Here is a 17,379-nt window from a genome sequence, read left to right as displayed (position 1 = left end):
GGAACTGGTCGTAGCTGAAATGCTCTGCAAATAATTGCAAATCCATTGGCTTTATATAGATATCAAAGATAGCAAGAAATAACCTTAAACAACTATTAAAAATTGGCAAAGAACTTGAAAAACTCAATTACTGATCTAGGACAGAAGTTGTATGTACGATATAAAACATACGATAAACGATATACTCTATATATTACTTATATTTATGTGATAATATAAGACATAATAAAAATATAACTTGCTCTGGGCTATGTATTATTATTATATATTATATTGATTCCATATATCTTATATATATCTCAACTATTGACGGGTTTGCCTGATCTATTCTAAATTGGCAAAGAACTTGTGCTCGTACATTCGATATATAATAGTATTCACATTTAGATGTTTATGATACCAACATCACCTAAACAGTGACCCTATTTTTATGTGTATTGTTTGCTTAATGAATATACATTCCACTGTATTAGTTCTTATATGACAATATGCATATGTATAAGATAATACAACGAGTTCTTTTGTTTAAAAATGTAGTCTCTCTTAATATTGCTTATACTGAACTATAAATCGACTCTACGTATATGCATTTGTAACCCAACTTATCTTCTATATATTGTACAACTGTGTATCGACTTTATAATTTCTGCTCTGAACAATTCAATTTTGAATAAAGAAAACATTTTCATGCTAATTAAACAATATTAAATTTATATTATAACATATATACAAAAAAAAACTTAGCAACTTTTTGTGTGCATAAGAAAATGCTACTTTGACTCTTAAAATTAGTTTAATCTATATACTAATGCTTTTTTAGTGCACAACTCGACTGGTCACATCTTACATATTAAACTGGCTGCGCTGCTTGGAAGTGGAAGGCAGCTGCATCTGAGCTTGCTGCTGCTGATGCTGCTGCTGCTGTTGCTGCATGTTGCCGGCAGCTTTGCTGGCTGCTTTGCCGCCTTGCTTCTGATAGACCAAGCCGGCGACGCCTGGAATTGTGTTGCAGCCTACGCAGGCATGCAGTGTCTCATGAACAAATATATCACAATCAATGCAGAAGAACTGCTTGCAGTAGCCGCACTTGAAAACGCTTTTGTCTGTCACGGGACTCAACACCTTTATGCAGCCATAGCACTTGCGCAGACTGCCGCAATCAGGCGCTGCCGGTGGCACCGACTCATAGGGCATTTCCTCAAAATTGGGCACAGGAAACAGATGATGATAGGAGCGGGCCAAATGGGGTGCTGATACCAGCGTAAGTCCACAACATTGACACTCCACAGGCAGCTCACAGTACTTGCTGTTGCATTGCGGACAATGATGGCCGGTGGTGGACAGTTCACTGGGCTCATCAATATTCTCGATGTGGCACATGCACATGGAGAGCGGTGCATCCTTGCCCTCCACTTCATTCTTGCTGTGCGGAAAGCCCATCCTTATCAGTGAGTTATCCTGTGTCTTGGCAGCGGGTGGCGGATCCACCTGAGACAGCAACTGATCTCGATAATGTGCATCATCCAGCACAGCACCAAAGGTGCCCATCGTCTGTTGCGTCAAATAACGACAGATGTGAATTTCCGCTGATAACGAAATAACCGAACAGCGTATACGCTCCCTCTTCAGCTCATCTATTGTCAGATTAATATCCACCGGATCACAGGTAGTTAGCGAGCCCATGATGATAACGATTTCCCGTGATGCATGTGATGGCACCACCTTCAGTGTCTTCAAAGCTAAATCCAATCCATTTTGCAGTGAGGGCTCGCTGGTAAGCGAGACATTAGCCAGTCTGCAAAAAAGCAGGGTAATCAAGAAATCTCTTATAATTGCTATTTAATAAAGGATCTACTCACCCAGCTAAAGCCTTGAGATGTACACGAGAAGTGCCCGTCAGCTCGGTTATTTTCTCTGCTCGCTTTGCCTTTAGCGCTATAATACCCAGCTGGCTGATGGGATTCTGATCGAAAAACTCTTCAATAAAGATCTCCAACAACTTAAGTGTGCATAACAATCGTGTGGGCTTTAGATCGGGTACGCTCATCGATTCAGAGCAATCTAAGACAATGAACATGTGCCGCATCATTCCCAGACGATTCTGTTTGGTCTTATCCGCCTGTCGCTTGCGTTTTGCCTTCTGTATAATCTCGGCAATGGCACCGTCCAGAAGTCCGTCGTCATCCTCCTTGATGGCTTCCCTGTAATACGATTTGAACTTATAACAAATCAAAACAAATAACAAATGTGCTGCTAAATTACCAGGTCTTCTCATAGCCCGTTTCCCATCGGTACTCCTTTTGGTCGTCTTGCTCATCGTCGGCCATTTTTGTTGCTTAATTTTGTATAGTTATTGTAATAACTGGATGAACAAACCTAGCTTTTTCAACACGCACAGCAGACCGGTAAACAAAAAGTGTGCACATAGCAAAATTTGAAATAATTAGGCAGCTGAAGTATGTAGAGTTGCCATTGTATCAAAAATTGAAACTAAATGTCGGAAAGAAAGTCAAAATATAAGACTAAAAAATATTAAACTATATATATTTAAAAAAAAATAGTCCCACGAATTATTCAATTTCATTTAATTTAATTTACTTCAATTACTGTCAAACGACCAGTGCTGCCATACTGAAACCGCAAATACACCACGCCACGTGATTGGCTTACAAAGTGCTACAAAACGCGGACGAACGGAAAAGAGCGCTACACAGTCGATTGAGCATATACGACACGTTTCAAATATTAAAATCTCTTAAATTGGGCGTATTTTATAATTTAAAAGGTTATAAAGTGAGCACTTTTAGTGAATAATTTACCTTTAATATTAATACATATCAGTAGTTTCATTTTAATATATGTTTACAAAATCACGTATGTAAAGTAGCGCATTCAAGTGTCACCCAAGCTATGCCCTTAAAACAGAACTGGCCACTTCGTTCAGTTGTACAAACTTTTTTGGCATTCAGAGTTGGCGCGCGTGCAATTGTGAACAGCGTTGCGCGAGTTGGAGAATAAAAACAGTTAAATTAAAATTAGTTGATAAAGTACAAACTGGTTGTTCTCTACATTTGCTCAATATACTTTTGTATATGAAGGTGTGTTTAACAAAACAAAAAAAAACATAACTAAAATACGTGAAAAATGCATACATAAATCTCGTCGAAGAAAATCGGTCATACATGGCAAATTTTGTCTAAAATATCACTAGATACGGGGCTATAGTGTATTAAATGATCTGCATAACATTTATAAAACCTTGAAGTAACTTTAGTCTGTGAATGGGTGTCTACATTTTATTAATTCAGTAAATGCAGTTGTAAATACAATATGCGGCTTTTAACCAAAAATGGCGGCTAGTTAAAGATAAGAACAAGAAAAATATATTATGATGTATATAAAATTTGATATATTGAATATTAAGTGGGAGCTTATGTTTTGATGTTGCATTTTTCGCGCCCGGTTTGCTGTTTTGTGCGTCTACTTTTGTGCGGGCGTTCGTTGCATTTTTTGGCCATCACGCTTTGTGCTCGCCTTTCTGCTGAGGCTCTGTATTCTCTGCAGCCATTACATACAGTTAAAATCCACCACACTTTGCTGCCAGTTGTGAATGTTGCCACTTCGTTTCATAAAACACACCACGGCACTGTACTTTTATTTTTTTTGCTCGCATGTGCGTGTGTGTGTTTGTGCGCGTATTTTCTACGGTTTTTATTTGTTTTTAAATTGTGAAAGAAAAAAATTTCAAATTGTACATTTACAGTTATTACGGTGGTTTTTTGTATAATGTTGGCACAGGAGATTGCACCGACAGAAATTGGCAAACACGCAAATATAATAAGAGGCAAGTGGTCGCAAGTCATAGAAAACGAAAAAAAAAAGAAAATTTTTAACAGTAAGACTTCCTTATTCAGTTGCCCAAGAGGAATTAGCCAATATGGATGTGCTCGTTTGTGGACGTTGCTTGCGCGCCTTTAACTTTGTTGAAGAGTTTCAGTCGCACAAGGAGGACGATGCTTGCGAAAAGGAAAATTCAAGTTTGAAGGAATCTCTCGATACGAAGCCCACAATTTGGGCATTCACGCTTTGGAAGGCCACACAATTGCACACACGTAAGGAGAGTAACATTTCAAATTCATGGGCACTCTATCAGCACTGGGTAAAACTAGAAGAGAGTGTGCGCGAGCCATGGATTGTTGCCGGTCGAACAATACAGTCCTTTGGCAAAATCGGACATGGTCAACTACAAGATATGCCTGTGCGCATCACCAAAACTGTTGTTAATCCCAACAACAATAATAACAACAACAGCACTGCAAACAGTAACAACACTTCAAGTGTTTCGCCTACAAGAAGTAAGAGCTGATAATTTTTCTTTTATATAATATATAACACAATATTTGTCCACTTAAAGAATCGCCTGGTGGCAAATTGCCAACTGTTGCTTCACAGCTGAAGGATACAGAAAATGAACGACCCAAGTCTAAACCAGGTACGCCCACTCCTGGCGCCTCAGCACAGTCAACAATATCAGGTGTTGTCAAAAATAATAATCGCATTGCCACACGTGTCGATCCAAAAACCGAGCAACGCACCGAGGAGGCTGTGGAGAGTATTGTCGCGAAACGTTTTAATCCACGCCGGAAAACGCATGAATATCTGGTTAAATGGATTGAACGTTCGCACAATGAGAATACCTGGGAGGTGATGGCTAATCTAGAGCGTGTACCCTACTTTCTGCAAATATTTGAGAAGCAGCTGGCGCGACAAAAGCTTAAGCGTGAAAAGAGCCTAGATGCTCTAAAGCGTATGCAACAAGAAAAGCCGCAGCAGGACAAACAGCAGTCTCAGACTGGAGGCAAAATGGACACCGCCCCGCACAGTCCTCAATCCTCTGCAATATCACCCAATTCGAGCACTGGCGCATCGCGTCCGTCACGCACTTCCAAGACCAAAGCCATGGATCAGTTTAAGCAATGGGTAAACGAAGGTGGTGCCGGAGAGGGCTCTACGTCGCCCTCCTCGGCTAATGAGGATGAGTCTGCAACGGAACAGGAATGGTCGACAGCTGGGACAACGGCAACAGGTATTAAACGCAAATTAAATCATACGGATTCGAGCTCGGAGGCTACTGGACTAAATGCCTCAAATGACTCGATGGAACTGGAAGATCTTGAAGAGGATTTAATACCATCGCATACAGTGAAGCGTTTAAAAAACGGCGGCAGCTCCGTGCAGCTGAATAAGCCCAAAATGCAATCGTCAATGCCAACAACGCCTGCTCGTATCAATGGCAACTCCTCGTCCAGTTCTATATTTAGCGATAAGGAGCAAAAAATGGGTGAAGTCATCTACACGGAGGATAGCACAAGCACAGGCATGTTTCGAAAACCAGAAATGCCCAATACTATACAAACAGTAAGTAGTTACAAAAATTATCGATAAAAATTATATATATTTTAATATGTTGTCGATAACGCTATGCATTGTTCATAACAGTTATATATATATAGTTAATATTTCTATAAATACATTGAACGTATATTTAATTTTTTTTTTTTTTTTTTTTTTTTTTTATTTATTCAAGAAACGTCATAAGCTCGAGTGTCCTGTACGTTATTTATCCCGCTCTGAAATGGTTAGTAACAACAGCGGAATCTTTCGCGTAGAGCAATCGGAAAGTAGCGCACTTTCGCCAGTCCCAAAAATTAGCCCGGCAACTACATCGTCGACGGGCATTGGACCTGCCAAACGCATGGCTGTCGCTCGATCATCTGGCAACAATTCACCGGTAACCGTTGCCCAGCGCACGCATGTGTTGCGCACTCCTGGGCAGGTACCTCCAATGCATCGTCGGCCTGTGGGCAGCAGCAGCACACCTAATCAGCTGCGACAGACGCCAATGGCTGCCAGAGCTGGAGTCGGAGCTGGCGCTGGAGCTGGTGCACGCATGCTGGTCACGCGCGCCAATACGCCACAGCAGCGCCAATTAGCTGGATCCAAGGCGGTAACGCCAGAGCAAAAGATATTGCAACTATCCAAGTCTGGGGATCTCAAGGTGACGCGGAAAGTGATGACACGCGAGGATCTACAGGCCCAACGTGTTGCGCAGGTGCGCCAACAGCGTCAGCAGCAAGCACAAGCCTTGCAACAGCAGCAGCAGCAAGTGCAGATCCAGAAGGTTCAACAGTTGACACCGCTGAGACAACGCACGGCCAATGCAGCTGTCGCGAAAGCACAGCCCATGCAAATCGAGATGGAGGTGGAGCAGGAAGAGCTGCAACAGCATCAAGCACAGCTTTGTCCCATCACTGGTAAACTAATTGGACAGGAAGAGACACAGCTACAAATGGAGCAAGAGCAACAACAAGAACAACAACGCGAACAGCTAGAAGCTGCCGCTCAAGCGCTTCTCGGTGGTGATCAGCAAGTGCTCACCAATGAGGATGGCTCTGCGTTGCTAGTGCGTGGAGAAGATGGCACCGTCTATCAAGTGGCCGGCAAGAATGCCGAAGGCCAGACAATACTCGTGACGCAGGGACCCGATGGGGAGCAGCAGTTTGCATATGTGGCTGCCGCCGAGGGTGAAGATCAGGACGTGCTTACGCTGGATAATGCTGTGGCTGAAGCCGTTGCCGCTGTAGGCCAACAGAGCGATGCCACCACAGATGGCGAACATATACTTGTGAGCATGACTGAGGAGGAACTGGCCCAGCATCAGGCTGCAGTGCTGCAACAACAGCAGCAGCAACAGGAAGCGGCGCCAGCGGGCAGCACACCACACACGGCGCAAATTCACATCACAACATCGGACAGCGATGGCACTGAGGCACAAATACCAGCCGAAGTGGTGCAAGCGGACTTACCTTCGCCAGGTAAGCGATTGTAATTAATTTAAAAGAAATCGCACGCCTTAAATCTTTTATTTATTCGCTTTACAGGTGGAACCCGTCGCGTAGTTTTGTTGCTGCAGGATGGCACCTTTATGATGACTGAGATGCAAGAGGATCAGTTCAAGACGCTAAATATCCCGACGTAAATAATAAAAAGGAAAAGATATATAGCATGTATGTAGATCGTAAGCATTATAATGATATATAAATATAAAGCACGGGCCGTTGTTGTAAGGATACACACACAAGAGAGAAGTAAAACCGCTTAAAATTTAAGCATCAGCATCCTGTATCTGTTCCCATTTTGCCAATCATATCGCACATTGAGCATACGCATTCCCCATCCTTTTGCTCTGAAACGTATTTTTTTAAATAATTCAATTTGATTCGATGCAAGCAAATTAGCATACTTTGCAGTAAGTGGAAAAGTTCTTCAGTAAAGTAATTATACTTTGACTTGTTGGTGGGGTTGATCTGTTTTATATATACATATATGAATAAAAAGCTATGCAAAGTGTTAAGATTGCATAGTTTTCTGATCTTATGGAAGAGTCGATTCCAAACGTAATCTTCAATCACGAACAGCGGCTACAAATATGCATTAGAAAACTTACCTACAAATTAACATGTACTTGTACTTGTATTAATTAAAACAAGAAATTATAAACAAAAACAGAAACAAGCAAACAAAAAACTATCTAATTTTAATAACTTAATGTAATTCATAATGCAATTCTTTATTCTAGGCAACAACTAAATGCAGCTGTTGCATTTTGAAGAACAGTTAAATATACTATTTAGATAACTCAGCAAAACATTTAAAATTTGCAACACACACACACACATACATGCACATGCACACACTGACACACATTCAGATACACACTCAACAACCACAATTTAGAGATAGAACATGTAATTGTAATATTATAATTATTATTATGTATTGTACATTATTTAAGTAATTTTTAAAATCGAATGAACTAAAGCAAACAACAACAATATGCTAATTTCGTTATTAAAAAGAGAAAACAGAAGAAATGCCACAAACACTTAACAAAATGCATAGTTGTAAAATATAAACAAATATATAAACTGCAATTTAAATTAAAATAATAAAAAATAAAAGTAATTCAGGCGAATTCAAATGGACTTTGGAAACAAATAAATTGACAACAGTTTTCTTTGCGTTCTGGGACTTTTAAAATCAATTCTATATAGTTTAGTTAACTAAAAGATAATAACAAATATAAAAATTTCAAGTTGATTTGAAATGAGAACACGGGAATTTGACTGGAGGAATTGCGAGCAATATTTTGATATATTTTTATATTTAATGGCTTCAATCGTTATTATAGTTATTACAATAAGTTAAGTTTACATTATAAATAATATATAGATCTAGTTTAAGCTGAAGCCCTCTGAAGCTTGGCTATAAAGAAGCCTACTGTATCCAAGTTTTGCAAACGATTGTCATGACTTGGTCCAAAGCGTTGTAGTAGGTCACACTGTGCAGCATCCAAGTCGGGCAATGGTAGACCAGGTGAACCCAATTTCGGCATTGCGTCTACAAGCTGCAGTTGAGGATATTTACGCAAAGCCCAGGACACGATCTCCTCACATTCCGCCTCAGTGACGGTGCACGTGCTGTAGACAAGGGTGCCACCAGGACGTAGCAAAGGTACAGCCTGGGATAGCAGATTGCGCTGTATATGTGGGTAAGATTGAAGGACCTTGGATTGCTTAATGTTGCAACAGAGCTGCGGGCGATTGCCCAATCCACTGCAGGGTGCATCCAATAGTATGCGATCAAAGCTAGAGGATGCAAAAGGCGGAGCTGTTGAATCTCTATCAGTGCTGCCATCCCAGGCCTTTGTGGCGTCAAACAGATGTGCCTCAATGCAGCTATAATTGACCAGCTTGCCTGTCATGGACCGTACACGACTCGCCGAGTTATCCATTGCAATTATGGTGCCTCTATTGCCCATTAGTTCGGCTATATGTGTTGTCTTGTTGCCTGGTGCTGCGCACATATCTAGAACGCGTTCACCGGGTTGGGGATCTAGCACCCTTACACATACCATCGAGGGCAAGTTCTGGAGCAGTGCATCTGCATCACTAAGATCCCCCAATGTGGGAACTCCAGTCAAATTAGTTAGCATGCGTACGGCAATGCCTGAAACTGGCTGTTCCTTGTTGTATAGCTGATGACGTTGCATTAGCACCTGGCCCACACCTATGAAGATTTTCTCGTCGCAGTCGTAGCGCGTTGCAGTTCCTCGCTTGCATTTGCCAGGCAAATCAGCAAACACATTAACAAGTTCTTGAAGTTGGGTACCTGATTCCATGGCCAACACGCCCGGCGCATAAATGTGTGCACCACGCAATACTGCAGCGCCACAACTGGTGTCCACAATAAGCTCCTTACGGCAGTCATCATATTTATTTTCAGTTGTGTCCAAAGGTGAAATGCAAAGCATTTCAGGCAAGTCCTTTAATCCATAAACTCGTGGTGCTTTCGGACCATAAAGCGCGATTAACTTGGCTTCCAATTTCACTTTGTAGTCCGCGACACTGGTGCGTAGTGTGTTGATGCGATATGTTGTAGTCCGCGGGGCCTTGCAAAGCCATGGCAAAATTTTTTTTAGTTCTCCCGACTGCGATAAAGTTTATGAGAACAAGAACATTAAAACAAAATTAAAAAGTTAAAAATCAGTGTTGAGTAATATAGTCATATATCGATATATCTTTCTTGACTGTCTGCCTCTTTACAGCCAACATATTGACAATTGGTGTCGCTGAATTGTTCGCCCTTTCTCAAACAAATTTATTATTGACTCACATTTACTTTAAGAATTTCAGTTTCCAGCTGCAATCCTTTGCCATAAAATGGAGTTTTGGGATAAAACATTCTGTAAATCGATTGAAATACCTAGCAGTCACGCTCGTTATCATCTCTAAATTCAACACACCGGCCTCGCTTGTGGACAAGACGTGGCAGCATATGAGTGCCGTATAAAAAATCCACCATAGCATATTATAGTGTTGCTGCTCTAGCATACGGACACGCTCAACATTGCGTTCATTTTCAGCGTTGGTGAACTTGCAGTTTTTTCAAAGGCAAGTGTATTCTCGGTCAAGTTTTATTTCGCTCTGTGATTTTTAGACATTTCCAAGTAGAAATTTCTAAAATTTCTGCTCAAATTGGTGTGCGTTTGATTTAATTACTTGGTGCGTATTGATTTCAAATCAAGTTTTAGGTGCTACTGTTATAAAACGACGCATTTCAGTAAAAAGCTGCTAGCATTTTTTATCTTTTGGTATTGAAAGTGCTGCCGCAGCAATGTGGGTGATGTTGGTGTATTGGTGTAGAAATTTTAATACACGCACACATGCAACTGACGTGAGCAATTGGCGATGGGAGTGGTATTCTAATCGAATGCACGAAATTCGAATTATCGCCCGCGATAAAAAGAATTTGAACCCCATTGTAAAACTTTTTAAACTAATTGCATATTTATTTCGACTTATTTTACATTTTGGTATTAATTACCCATTATATAATGCCCTTTTTATTCAATTCCCTTTAAAAGAAGCGAATAACCGATTGACACGCACCGTGCAAATCGATAGACGGTATCGTAGCCAACTCTGTGTCATCGCCAACTTGTACATTCTTCTTTGCTGTCGGTTTGGAGGTAGAAAATTTGGTCAAAGGGAAATTTACGAAAAAAAACTATAAAGAAAACGGTAAATAATGAGTGCAAAGTGCAAATAATGAAACCCTAATGCTAAAACGATGTCCAAAGTGCAAATCAATCAAGTATTTCGATTAAAAATGAATAAAACAAGGCTACCGCTGTTCGACGAGAGCAAATGAAAAAAAGCATACGTCGCCGTCATCATTTCTTAGTACTCATACAAAGACAGCCAGTCACACACACATACACTAAAAAATTGCATAGGGCTGTCTAATGAGTGTGGGTTACCAGTGTATTAATTTGCTACGCAAACAATGGAAAATAAACAATTTGACGAATTTTTAAATCCATCAAAAGCTGCCTATGTGATTTTTATTTGTTAAACATTCGACTTAATCAACGAGTATTTAACACACACACACGTCTTTAGGCAACCCTAAACTCTCATGTGCGTATATGTGTTTATATACTGTGACAGTGTGTGCGTGCAGGGTGTTGCTGCTGCGGCGGCATATAAAAGTTGCTACGTGTAGTTTTCATTTTCTTACACATATTTTTTGCGACATTGCGTCTGCACATTTTAGTTTTGATTTTTCTCTTTGCATCAGCATTGCATTTAGACATTTTTTGGATAGCGTGCTCTGTAGTTATTATTTGCGCATTTCTTTTTTATAAGATAACACTCAAGTCGCCAGTGCTGCCACATTTTTGTTGTTGTTTTCTACTCGAATTCAATTAAAATTTCAATTGAATTGCATATTGGAGTAAATTGATGTGTGTGCGTGCGAGCATGCCGTTGTATCTACGTATGTGTCTGTACTTTACACATACAAAAACACACATACGCACATACAATAGTTAAATCCGCTGCTGCCGTTGTTGCTGTTGAGTCACCACAGATTTCAACTTGGACAGCAGTCGAGTCATCGGGCCGAGTGTTTAGCATTTGCACTGATAAATCTAACAAATTTCCCACCTCAAATCATTTACGCGCTCTGCCGCCACACGTTTTTCCTTTAAAGCGACAGTCGCCGACGCCATACGTAGGCGAACAAACAAAAAAATCAATATCTTATCAGTGGCTACGATGTCAGTGTCGACTGAGCACCGGCAGAACTTAACAGGCAAATCAATGTTGTCTTTTATTTTTGACAGCGGCTTCTTTCCTTTGTTTCTATTTAGGAATCGACATCTTGAACTTGCCATTGTCAATGAACTTTTTTGGTAAAAGCTTTTCATTAGCAATTTCTACACTTTCTCGCTGGCTCGCTCGACTGCAGCAGTTTTGTTAGCTCGCATTTAACATTTTTAATGGTAGATTTCATAATTTCATTTCGTTTTCCGGTTTACTCGTCATCGCTGGCTCTCAAACACGTCAGCTTAACAATCGAAGCTAAATATGATACGGAATAATTAAAACAGTTTGCAATTAACTAGCGAAACCTGAACAACATTTGACTAAAACTTCACTACTCATAAACATTTATAATTCAACTCAGTTTAATTGCGCCCCTTTGTTATTTTCTTTAATCGACTTAAGCTAAGTGAAACTAATTTTTGCGCTTGGTCCACACAATTCATTACAGTTTCTTCTTCAAGTTGCAATTGCACCACCAATCCAAAAAGGAGTTGCATTCAACAGCAGTTTTGCAACTCGGATTTGAACTTGTTTATAAAAGTTACCCCTAAAATACTAGACAAGGAAGAAGCAACAGTCAGCTGTAGTGTAATTAATTAATATAACAAACATCCCATCCACATTGAAAGACAGAAAGAAGAAAAAGCAGCAGCAACAGCATCAACATGGGAAATGTATTTGCGAATCTATTCAAAGGCCTCTTCGGCAAAAAGGAAATGAGAATATTGATGGTCGGTTTGGATGCCGCTGGTAAAACCACAATTCTGTACAAACTCAAATTAGGCGAAATTGTTACAACGATACCTACTATTGGTAAGTATTGCACTGGATATGCCATCCATAAAAAGTTTACCTTAATTATCTCCTTTTCGTTTGCAGGTTTCAATGTGGAGACTGTAGAATACAAGAATATTAGCTTTACAGTGTGGGATGTGGGCGGCCAAGACAAAATTCGTCCATTATGGAGGCATTACTTCCAGAATACACAAGTACGCCCACAGCTAATTACTTTATCAACAGTCTATTTCAACTAGATGATGTTAACAACTTGTTATGAGTATACTTATGATTATTCAAAGTTAATTTTTGTTTCAAGACGGGACTGATATATTCTATTGTAGAATGTATTCATTAATTCCAATCCTTATCTTTGCACCCGATTAACATTGTTCTTGTGTGTTTTCTTTTAAATACCTCACACAGGGTCTTATCTTCGTCGTTGATAGCAACGATAGAGAGCGTATCGGTGAAGCGAGAGAGGAATTGATGCGTATGCTGGCCGAGGACGAGCTCAGAGATGCAGTCTTACTAATATTCGCCAACAAACAGGTAATTACTTAGTCGTAGACAATTAATTAGCAGATGTTTCTTCAAGCATGGTTTTCTGTTAAATTTAAAAATTTTTATGACGTCAGTTATTTGAAATAGCATATTGCGCAAACTAGACTAACGCACGTGTTAAACAAATGTTGATTTGTGTTGATAAGGAGGGAAAACTATTGCCCGTGATAACGAGCCTTGAGAGTGCACTCCCGCTAATTAATAGAGAAATAGAGAAATTTCATTTTATATCAATGCTAAATGTCGCGTTTCTCTTCTTTCTTCTAGGATCTGCCAAATGCAATGAATGCGGCTGAAATTACTGATAAGTTAGGCTTGCATTCACTCAGAAATCGCAATTGGTATATACAGGCGACGTGTGCAACCAGCGGCGACGGTCTCTATGAGGGACTTGACTGGTTGTCTAACCAGCTAAAGAACGCTAATCGCTAAATAAACTACAACAATAACAGCAACAGCAACAACAACAGCAACAACAACCACAACAAACAAAAATAATTATACACTAAACTTTGATTTAAAAGGCAAAGCAGCGAAATCTTCAACAAGAACAGCCACAACATCAACTAGAGACAACGGCATCTTACATGTGGGAAATAATAATAATAAAACAGCAAGACGGAGAAGAGCGATGTTCGGGTTCTGCGCATTTCCATATTTTCCAACAAAAAAACATAAAAAATGAAAGAATAAACACGCAAAGCCGATGCGCGCATAATTAAAACTTGTTTAAGAATCGCAAACAACAAAACCACACACACAAAACACCCACAACATAACACAAAAATTTTCAAAGCAGCATCAGCATATTAAAAACGCTATGATTTAATTTAAAGTTATATATATATAATTATTGGATGTTCAAATGCAAAAATGAGTAAAAAGAGAACCCAACCACCACAACAACTAAAACAACAAGAAAAGTATATGGTATAAAATTGTCTTTTTAAGTTATTTTTGCCCTACCCCCTCATCAATATATATTTCTTTTTAATTTTATAAATATAAAAGTAATAATAATGAGAAAAACAAAACTGTAATTGTAATTGCTCTTTAAAAAAATACAAGAAAAAAACAAATTTATTTTTCTTTTGTTTGTGTCCGTCGCTTGGCAGCAAAAAGTAACAACAAAAAACAGAAAAACTATATTTGAAAACAAAAAATAAATAAACGGCAAGTACTATTTATAAAGGTAATTCTAAATAAAATTTAAAATAAAACATGCTGAACCATTTTTGATACAAGGCAATGAATATTTAAATTTTTTCATTGTGTTCGGATGTTATCGATAATTTTGAACCAATCGTTGACCGTTCTGATAAGTTTTAGTCAACACTGTTTCGACACGTGTAGGGTTGCTATTGCCGAAAACGATAACACATAGTCTTTGCTGTTTGTGCCAATTTATAAGTAATTTTTCAATTAAAGTAACAGAAAACTGGACAAAAACACTATTAAAATGTCGGCCAAGCTAAACTCGAAGAAATCCAAGTGGGCGCTGGACTTTAATGTTAGGTAAATACAGCAATTATTGTAATTAACACGTCAGGCTAATTTTTCTACTTCTGTGATGCAGCAAAAATGCAGATATGCCCTCGCCGCCTGGGTATAATCCCACGGCTCTAGTAAATCAAACAGAAGTCGTACGTGATCAACGTTTGGTAATTAAAAAATCATGGGATTTGGCACTGGGGCCACTGAAACAGGCAAGAAATATACTTGAGTGATCTCGGTCAGTTGTAACCTTTGGATTTTCTTTACTCTGTCTAGATACCCATGAATTTGTTTATTATGTATATGTCCGGCAATTCGATATCCATTTTCCCTATTATGATGGTCGGCATGATGCTGATACGCCCGATTAAGGCGATGTTTACCACACAAGTGACTTCAAAAATGGCCGATGGTGCGCAGGGCACCGGTCAGCGCATTATCTATATACTGGGAAATCTGGCAAATGTAGCCCTTGCTCTATATAAGTGTCATAGCATGGGTCTTCTGCCTACTCATGCTTCCGACTGGCTGGCCTTTGTGCAGCCCCAAACGCGTTTAGAGTATTATGGAGGAGGTGTTTCCTTTATTTAGATTGTAACTTTAAACGTAACCTTTATTTGAGTCATAGATAAATTTGTTTAACACACAAAACGTCATTAAATATATGTTGTCTTTCATCTTGATCGTCTCAATCGTCCAAAATCTTTTTGGCCTCCTTTTTGATATCATGTGCTATTTGTTCTACTGGCGACCTGTGAATAGAGCATAAAAAATTTATAAGTACTCATTCAACATTCTGGTTTGTTTATTTATAACTTATATTTAACAATTAAATTATCAATTTTGTTATTTCAAAATCGGTCAATTGGGTTTCATGTATTATTTAACACATTTTATTCTGAAAATCTAAAATGAGTGTTTAATTGCAAGCCATAATGTCTGATAAACTACTTTATTGGAAATTTGAATGTTTATGATTGGATCAAAGCTATATTGAGACTCTCAATAAAACAGCTTGGCTTAGATCATAAGGTTAAAGATCTATATTTCCTTATCCTTTATCCTTATTTGCTTTACTTTTTGCCCTCAATAAGTTCGCGGAATTTTTTGTTTAATTTTTCAGCCAGCTTGGAGGGATCATCTACGGGAGGCACCTGCGAAAGATTAAAAATTAAAATAGGCCTTTTCGTATTTCTTAAATAAAACTTACTTCGTAATTCTGCGATACGTAGACACCTGTGTAAACTCCGGCCCCAAAAGTTAACTGCAATTGAAAGAATAATTAAAATTGTGAGCACATTCCAATAAGCATATAAGAAGTTTCAAGCTTTATGATGGTGCAGACCAAAGAGAAAAACATGGCGCGACCGGCAGTCCACAAAGGCTTAGATGGGCACGGAGGCAATTCATCACAGGGTTGATGGCATCCACATCCACATGATTGAAAGCGTTTCGCAATAATTTGTCTTCCTACTCCAAGCCATTTCATTTTGTAAGCTTTGTATTTTTTAAAAAATTTCCAAATTTGTACAACAAATTTTATTTTGGTTAGCACTACTGCTTAACTGACAATCTGACTATTATGACTGAGATAACATATTCGAAAAGTATATATTTCAAACAGGAGCATATGTTCAAATATAAGATACAATTGTATCTAGGCTAAAGGCGGCATCTTATATTGACTTTCCATTTCGACATTGATTATTTTTTGAGTAAAAGAATTAAAATATAATTGTTGGAGCTGCAATACTAATTTATTTTATGTGGACTTTAAACTTTGACCAAGGACTCGCTATGGAGCCTGTGATTCACATTTTGCATATTATATATATAAATATATAAGTAACAATTTTTCTAAGGTATTTATATAACTTAAAAGTGGCGTATATGGCCGTTTTTGCGTATTGTCGACGGAATTATTGTTATTTCTTTGTCTCATGATTAACAGTGACAACAATAACAGCAGCGGCATTAAATCATCGCCATAAAAAGAACAGAATTTGCACGACACACACAATAAAGTAACATTTACCACTTGCTGCAGCCATGCAATCGCTAATTTCATACACTTTCACTTGTATTTCGAGCGTTACTTACCAAAAACTTCAACATTGTCCAATAATTAAAATCACCTTTTTCGCCCGCACGCGCCAGAGTGAGAACAAAATCAACAACTGCGTTGAAAGAAATGTCCAATCTGTACAATACGACCGCGTGAGAGCGAGCTGGTTTATGTGTAGTGTGCGTGTGTCTGCCTGAACTTGACTGAAGAGCGAGCCGATAAACAGCTGGCACACTACGTTTTCTCTCTGTGACGTTGGTTGTTGTTGTTGTTATTTTTTTCGTATTCAGTTATCTAATCGCAGGCGTAAATAATAATTCCAATACTTCGTAAGTTGATTAACTGTTTAATGTTGTTTGGCAGTATGCTGAAATTTTTAATTTTTTGCGCGTAATTTTCTATTTCTCAAACTTTATTTATTGAATTTGTTTTAATTGAAAAGTGCTGAGTAAATTTTTGCCAGCGCAACGAATGAGCAACGTGTAAAACACTAAATGGTAAAAAGCAAAAGGCCAAAAATAAAAACTAGTTTTTTTGGCTGTACCTTTGTGTTTTGGCGTATGTATGCGTGTTAATACGAAATGTCTCAAAATACGAATAATATTAGAAGTTGAGTAGGTTTCAAAATCACTTTGTAACATTCAAATGCGCGGGTAGCTGTTGAAAGAGTGCAAGAACTGTGTTGTACAACACTAGGGCACCTAGTTAATCTGTAAATAAAATCATTCGATTTGCTTACACTTAACT

At 38.8% G+C, this 17,379-nt stretch overlaps 6 protein-coding genes across 8 annotated transcripts; 3 read left to right on the top strand and 3 right to left on the bottom strand.

Moving 5' to 3' along the window:
- Positions 1–757: 757 nt before the first annotated feature.
- LOC111592865 (general transcription factor IIH subunit 2) lies at positions 758–2,490 on the bottom strand. Its single transcript, XM_023305310.2, has 3 exons — positions 2,263–2,490; positions 1,860–2,201; positions 758–1,795 (listed from the first exon to the last, which is right to left on the bottom strand). The coding sequence occupies exons 1-3, from the start codon at positions 2,325–2,327 to the stop codon at positions 844–846; spliced, it is 1,359 nt and encodes a 452-aa protein (XP_023161078.1). The 5' UTR covers positions 2,328–2,490; the 3' UTR covers positions 758–843.
- A 467-nt stretch (positions 2,491–2,957) lies between these two features.
- On the top strand, positions 2,958–7,130 carry LOC111592864 (mediator of RNA polymerase II transcription subunit 15). The gene is made up of 6 exons (XM_023305309.2): positions 2,958–3,098; positions 3,764–3,844; positions 3,915–4,355; positions 4,415–5,418; positions 5,588–6,875; positions 6,942–7,130. Exons 2-6 carry the CDS (start codon positions 3,787–3,789, stop codon positions 7,037–7,039), a joined length of 2,889 nt encoding a protein of 962 aa, XP_023161077.2. The 5' UTR covers positions 2,958–3,098; positions 3,764–3,786; the 3' UTR covers positions 7,040–7,130.
- A 1,062-nt stretch (positions 7,131–8,192) lies between these two features.
- LOC111592867 (putative methyltransferase NSUN6) lies at positions 8,193–10,007 on the bottom strand. The gene is made up of 2 exons (XM_023305313.2): positions 9,736–10,007; positions 8,193–9,550 (listed from the first exon to the last, which is right to left on the bottom strand). Exons 1-2 carry the CDS (start codon positions 9,802–9,804, stop codon positions 8,300–8,302), a joined length of 1,320 nt encoding a protein of 439 aa, XP_023161081.2. The 5' UTR covers positions 9,805–10,007; the 3' UTR covers positions 8,193–8,299.
- Positions 10,008–10,019: 12 nt separating this feature from the next.
- On the top strand, positions 10,020–13,746 carry LOC111592868 (ADP-ribosylation factor 1). 2 transcript variants are annotated; one of them, XM_023305315.2, is made up of 5 exons: positions 10,020–10,124; positions 12,181–12,545; positions 12,612–12,721; positions 12,936–13,061; positions 13,341–13,746. In XM_023305315.2, the coding sequence occupies exons 2-5, from the start codon at positions 12,398–12,400 to the stop codon at positions 13,503–13,505; spliced, it is 549 nt and encodes a 182-aa protein (XP_023161083.1). In that variant the 5' UTR covers positions 10,020–10,124; positions 12,181–12,397; the 3' UTR covers positions 13,506–13,746. The 2 variants fall into 2 exon arrangements, with proteins under 2 accessions (XP_023161083.1, XP_023161082.1); XM_023305314.1 differs by lacking the exon at positions 10,020–10,124 and adding an exon at positions 10,552–10,643.
- Positions 13,747–14,415: 669 nt separating this feature from the next.
- Positions 14,416–15,242, top strand: LOC111592860 (ER membrane protein complex subunit 4). Its single transcript, XM_023305305.2, has 3 exons — positions 14,416–14,588; positions 14,650–14,779; positions 14,844–15,242. The coding sequence occupies exons 1-3, from the start codon at positions 14,533–14,535 to the stop codon at positions 15,156–15,158; spliced, it is 501 nt and encodes a 166-aa protein (XP_023161073.1). The 5' UTR covers positions 14,416–14,532; the 3' UTR covers positions 15,159–15,242.
- Positions 15,201–17,053, bottom strand: LOC111592861. 2 transcript variants are annotated; one of them, XM_023305306.2, is made up of 4 exons: positions 15,913–16,148; positions 15,778–15,831; positions 15,645–15,721; positions 15,201–15,319 (listed from the first exon to the last, which is right to left on the bottom strand). In XM_023305306.2, the coding sequence occupies exons 1-4, from the start codon at positions 16,054–16,056 to the stop codon at positions 15,256–15,258; spliced, it is 339 nt and encodes a 112-aa protein (XP_023161074.1). In that variant the 5' UTR covers positions 16,057–16,148; the 3' UTR covers positions 15,201–15,255. The 2 variants fall into 2 exon arrangements, with proteins under 2 accessions (XP_023161074.1, XP_023161075.1); XM_023305307.2 differs by lacking the exon at positions 15,913–16,148 and adding an exon at positions 16,668–17,053 and having other exon boundaries at positions 15,202–15,319.
- Positions 17,054–17,379: the final 326 nt, after the last annotated feature.

The sequence above is a fragment of the Drosophila hydei genome, unplaced genomic scaffold (assembly GCF_003285905.1).
Source record: "Drosophila hydei strain 15085-1641.00,03,60 unplaced genomic scaffold, DhydRS2 tig00000001-arrow-pilon, whole genome shotgun sequence".
Classification (NCBI taxonomy): Eukaryota; Metazoa; Arthropoda; class Insecta; order Diptera; family Drosophilidae; genus Drosophila; species Drosophila hydei.
The sequence above is the reverse complement of the archived record's forward strand: the minus strand, read 5'-3'. Positions and strand labels throughout refer to the sequence as shown.

Excerpts from the sequence above, each read along its gene's own strand:
- LOC111592865 (XM_023305310.2), bottom strand. The coding sequence starts at position 2,327 with ATGGCCGACGATGAGCAAGACGACCAAAAGGAGTACCGATGGGAAACG. Across the intron at positions 2,202-2,262 it reads ACGGGCTATGAGAAGACCTG|GGAAGCCATCAAGGAGGATG; the intron begins GTAATTTAGCAG and ends ATCGTATTACAG. Across the intron at positions 1,796-1,859 it reads CATCTCAAGGCTTTAGCTGG|ACTGGCTAATGTCTCGCTTA; the intron begins GTGAGTAGATCC and ends GCTTTTTTGCAG.
- LOC111592864 (XM_023305309.2), top strand. The coding sequence starts at position 3,787 with ATGTTGGCACAGGAGATTGCACCGACAGAAATTGGCAAACACGCAAAT. Across the intron at positions 5,419-5,587 it reads TGCCCAATACTATACAAACA|AAACGTCATAAGCTCGAGTG; the intron begins GTAAGTAGTTAC and ends TATTTATTCAAG. Across the intron at positions 6,876-6,941 it reads AGCGGACTTACCTTCGCCAG|GTGGAACCCGTCGCGTAGTT; the intron begins GTAAGCGATTGT and ends TTCGCTTTACAG.
- LOC111592867 (XM_023305313.2), bottom strand. The coding sequence starts at position 9,804 with ATGTTTTATCCCAAAACTCCATTTTATGGCAAAGGATTGCAGCTGGAA. Across the intron at positions 9,551-9,735 it reads CTGAAATTCTTAAAGTAAAT|TCGGGAGAACTAAAAAAAAT; the intron begins GTGAGTCAATAA and ends ACTTTATCGCAG.
- LOC111592868 (XM_023305315.2), top strand. The coding sequence starts at position 12,398 with ATGGGAAATGTATTTGCGAATCTATTCAAAGGCCTCTTCGGCAAAAAG. Across the intron at positions 12,546-12,611 it reads TACAACGATACCTACTATTG|GTTTCAATGTGGAGACTGTA; the intron begins GTAAGTATTGCA and ends TTTCGTTTGCAG. Across the intron at positions 13,062-13,340 it reads TAATATTCGCCAACAAACAG|GATCTGCCAAATGCAATGAA; the intron begins GTAATTACTTAG and ends TCTTTCTTCTAG.
- LOC111592860 (XM_023305305.2), top strand. The coding sequence starts at position 14,533 with ATGTCGGCCAAGCTAAACTCGAAGAAATCCAAGTGGGCGCTGGACTTT. Across the intron at positions 14,589-14,649 it reads GCGCTGGACTTTAATGTTAG|CAAAAATGCAGATATGCCCT; the intron begins GTAAATACAGCA and ends TCTGTGATGCAG. Across the intron at positions 14,780-14,843 it reads CACTGGGGCCACTGAAACAG|ATACCCATGAATTTGTTTAT; the intron begins GCAAGAAATATA and ends TACTCTGTCTAG.
- LOC111592861 (XM_023305306.2), bottom strand. The coding sequence starts at position 16,056 with ATGAAATGGCTTGGAGTAGGAAGACAAATTATTGCGAAACGCTTTCAA. Across the intron at positions 15,832-15,912 it reads GCGCCATGTTTTTCTCTTTG|TTAACTTTTGGGGCCGGAGT; the intron begins GTCTGCACCATC and ends TTTCAATTGCAG. Across the intron at positions 15,722-15,777 it reads ACGTATCGCAGAATTACGAA|GTGCCTCCCGTAGATGATCC; the intron begins GTAAGTTTTATT and ends AATCTTTCGCAG.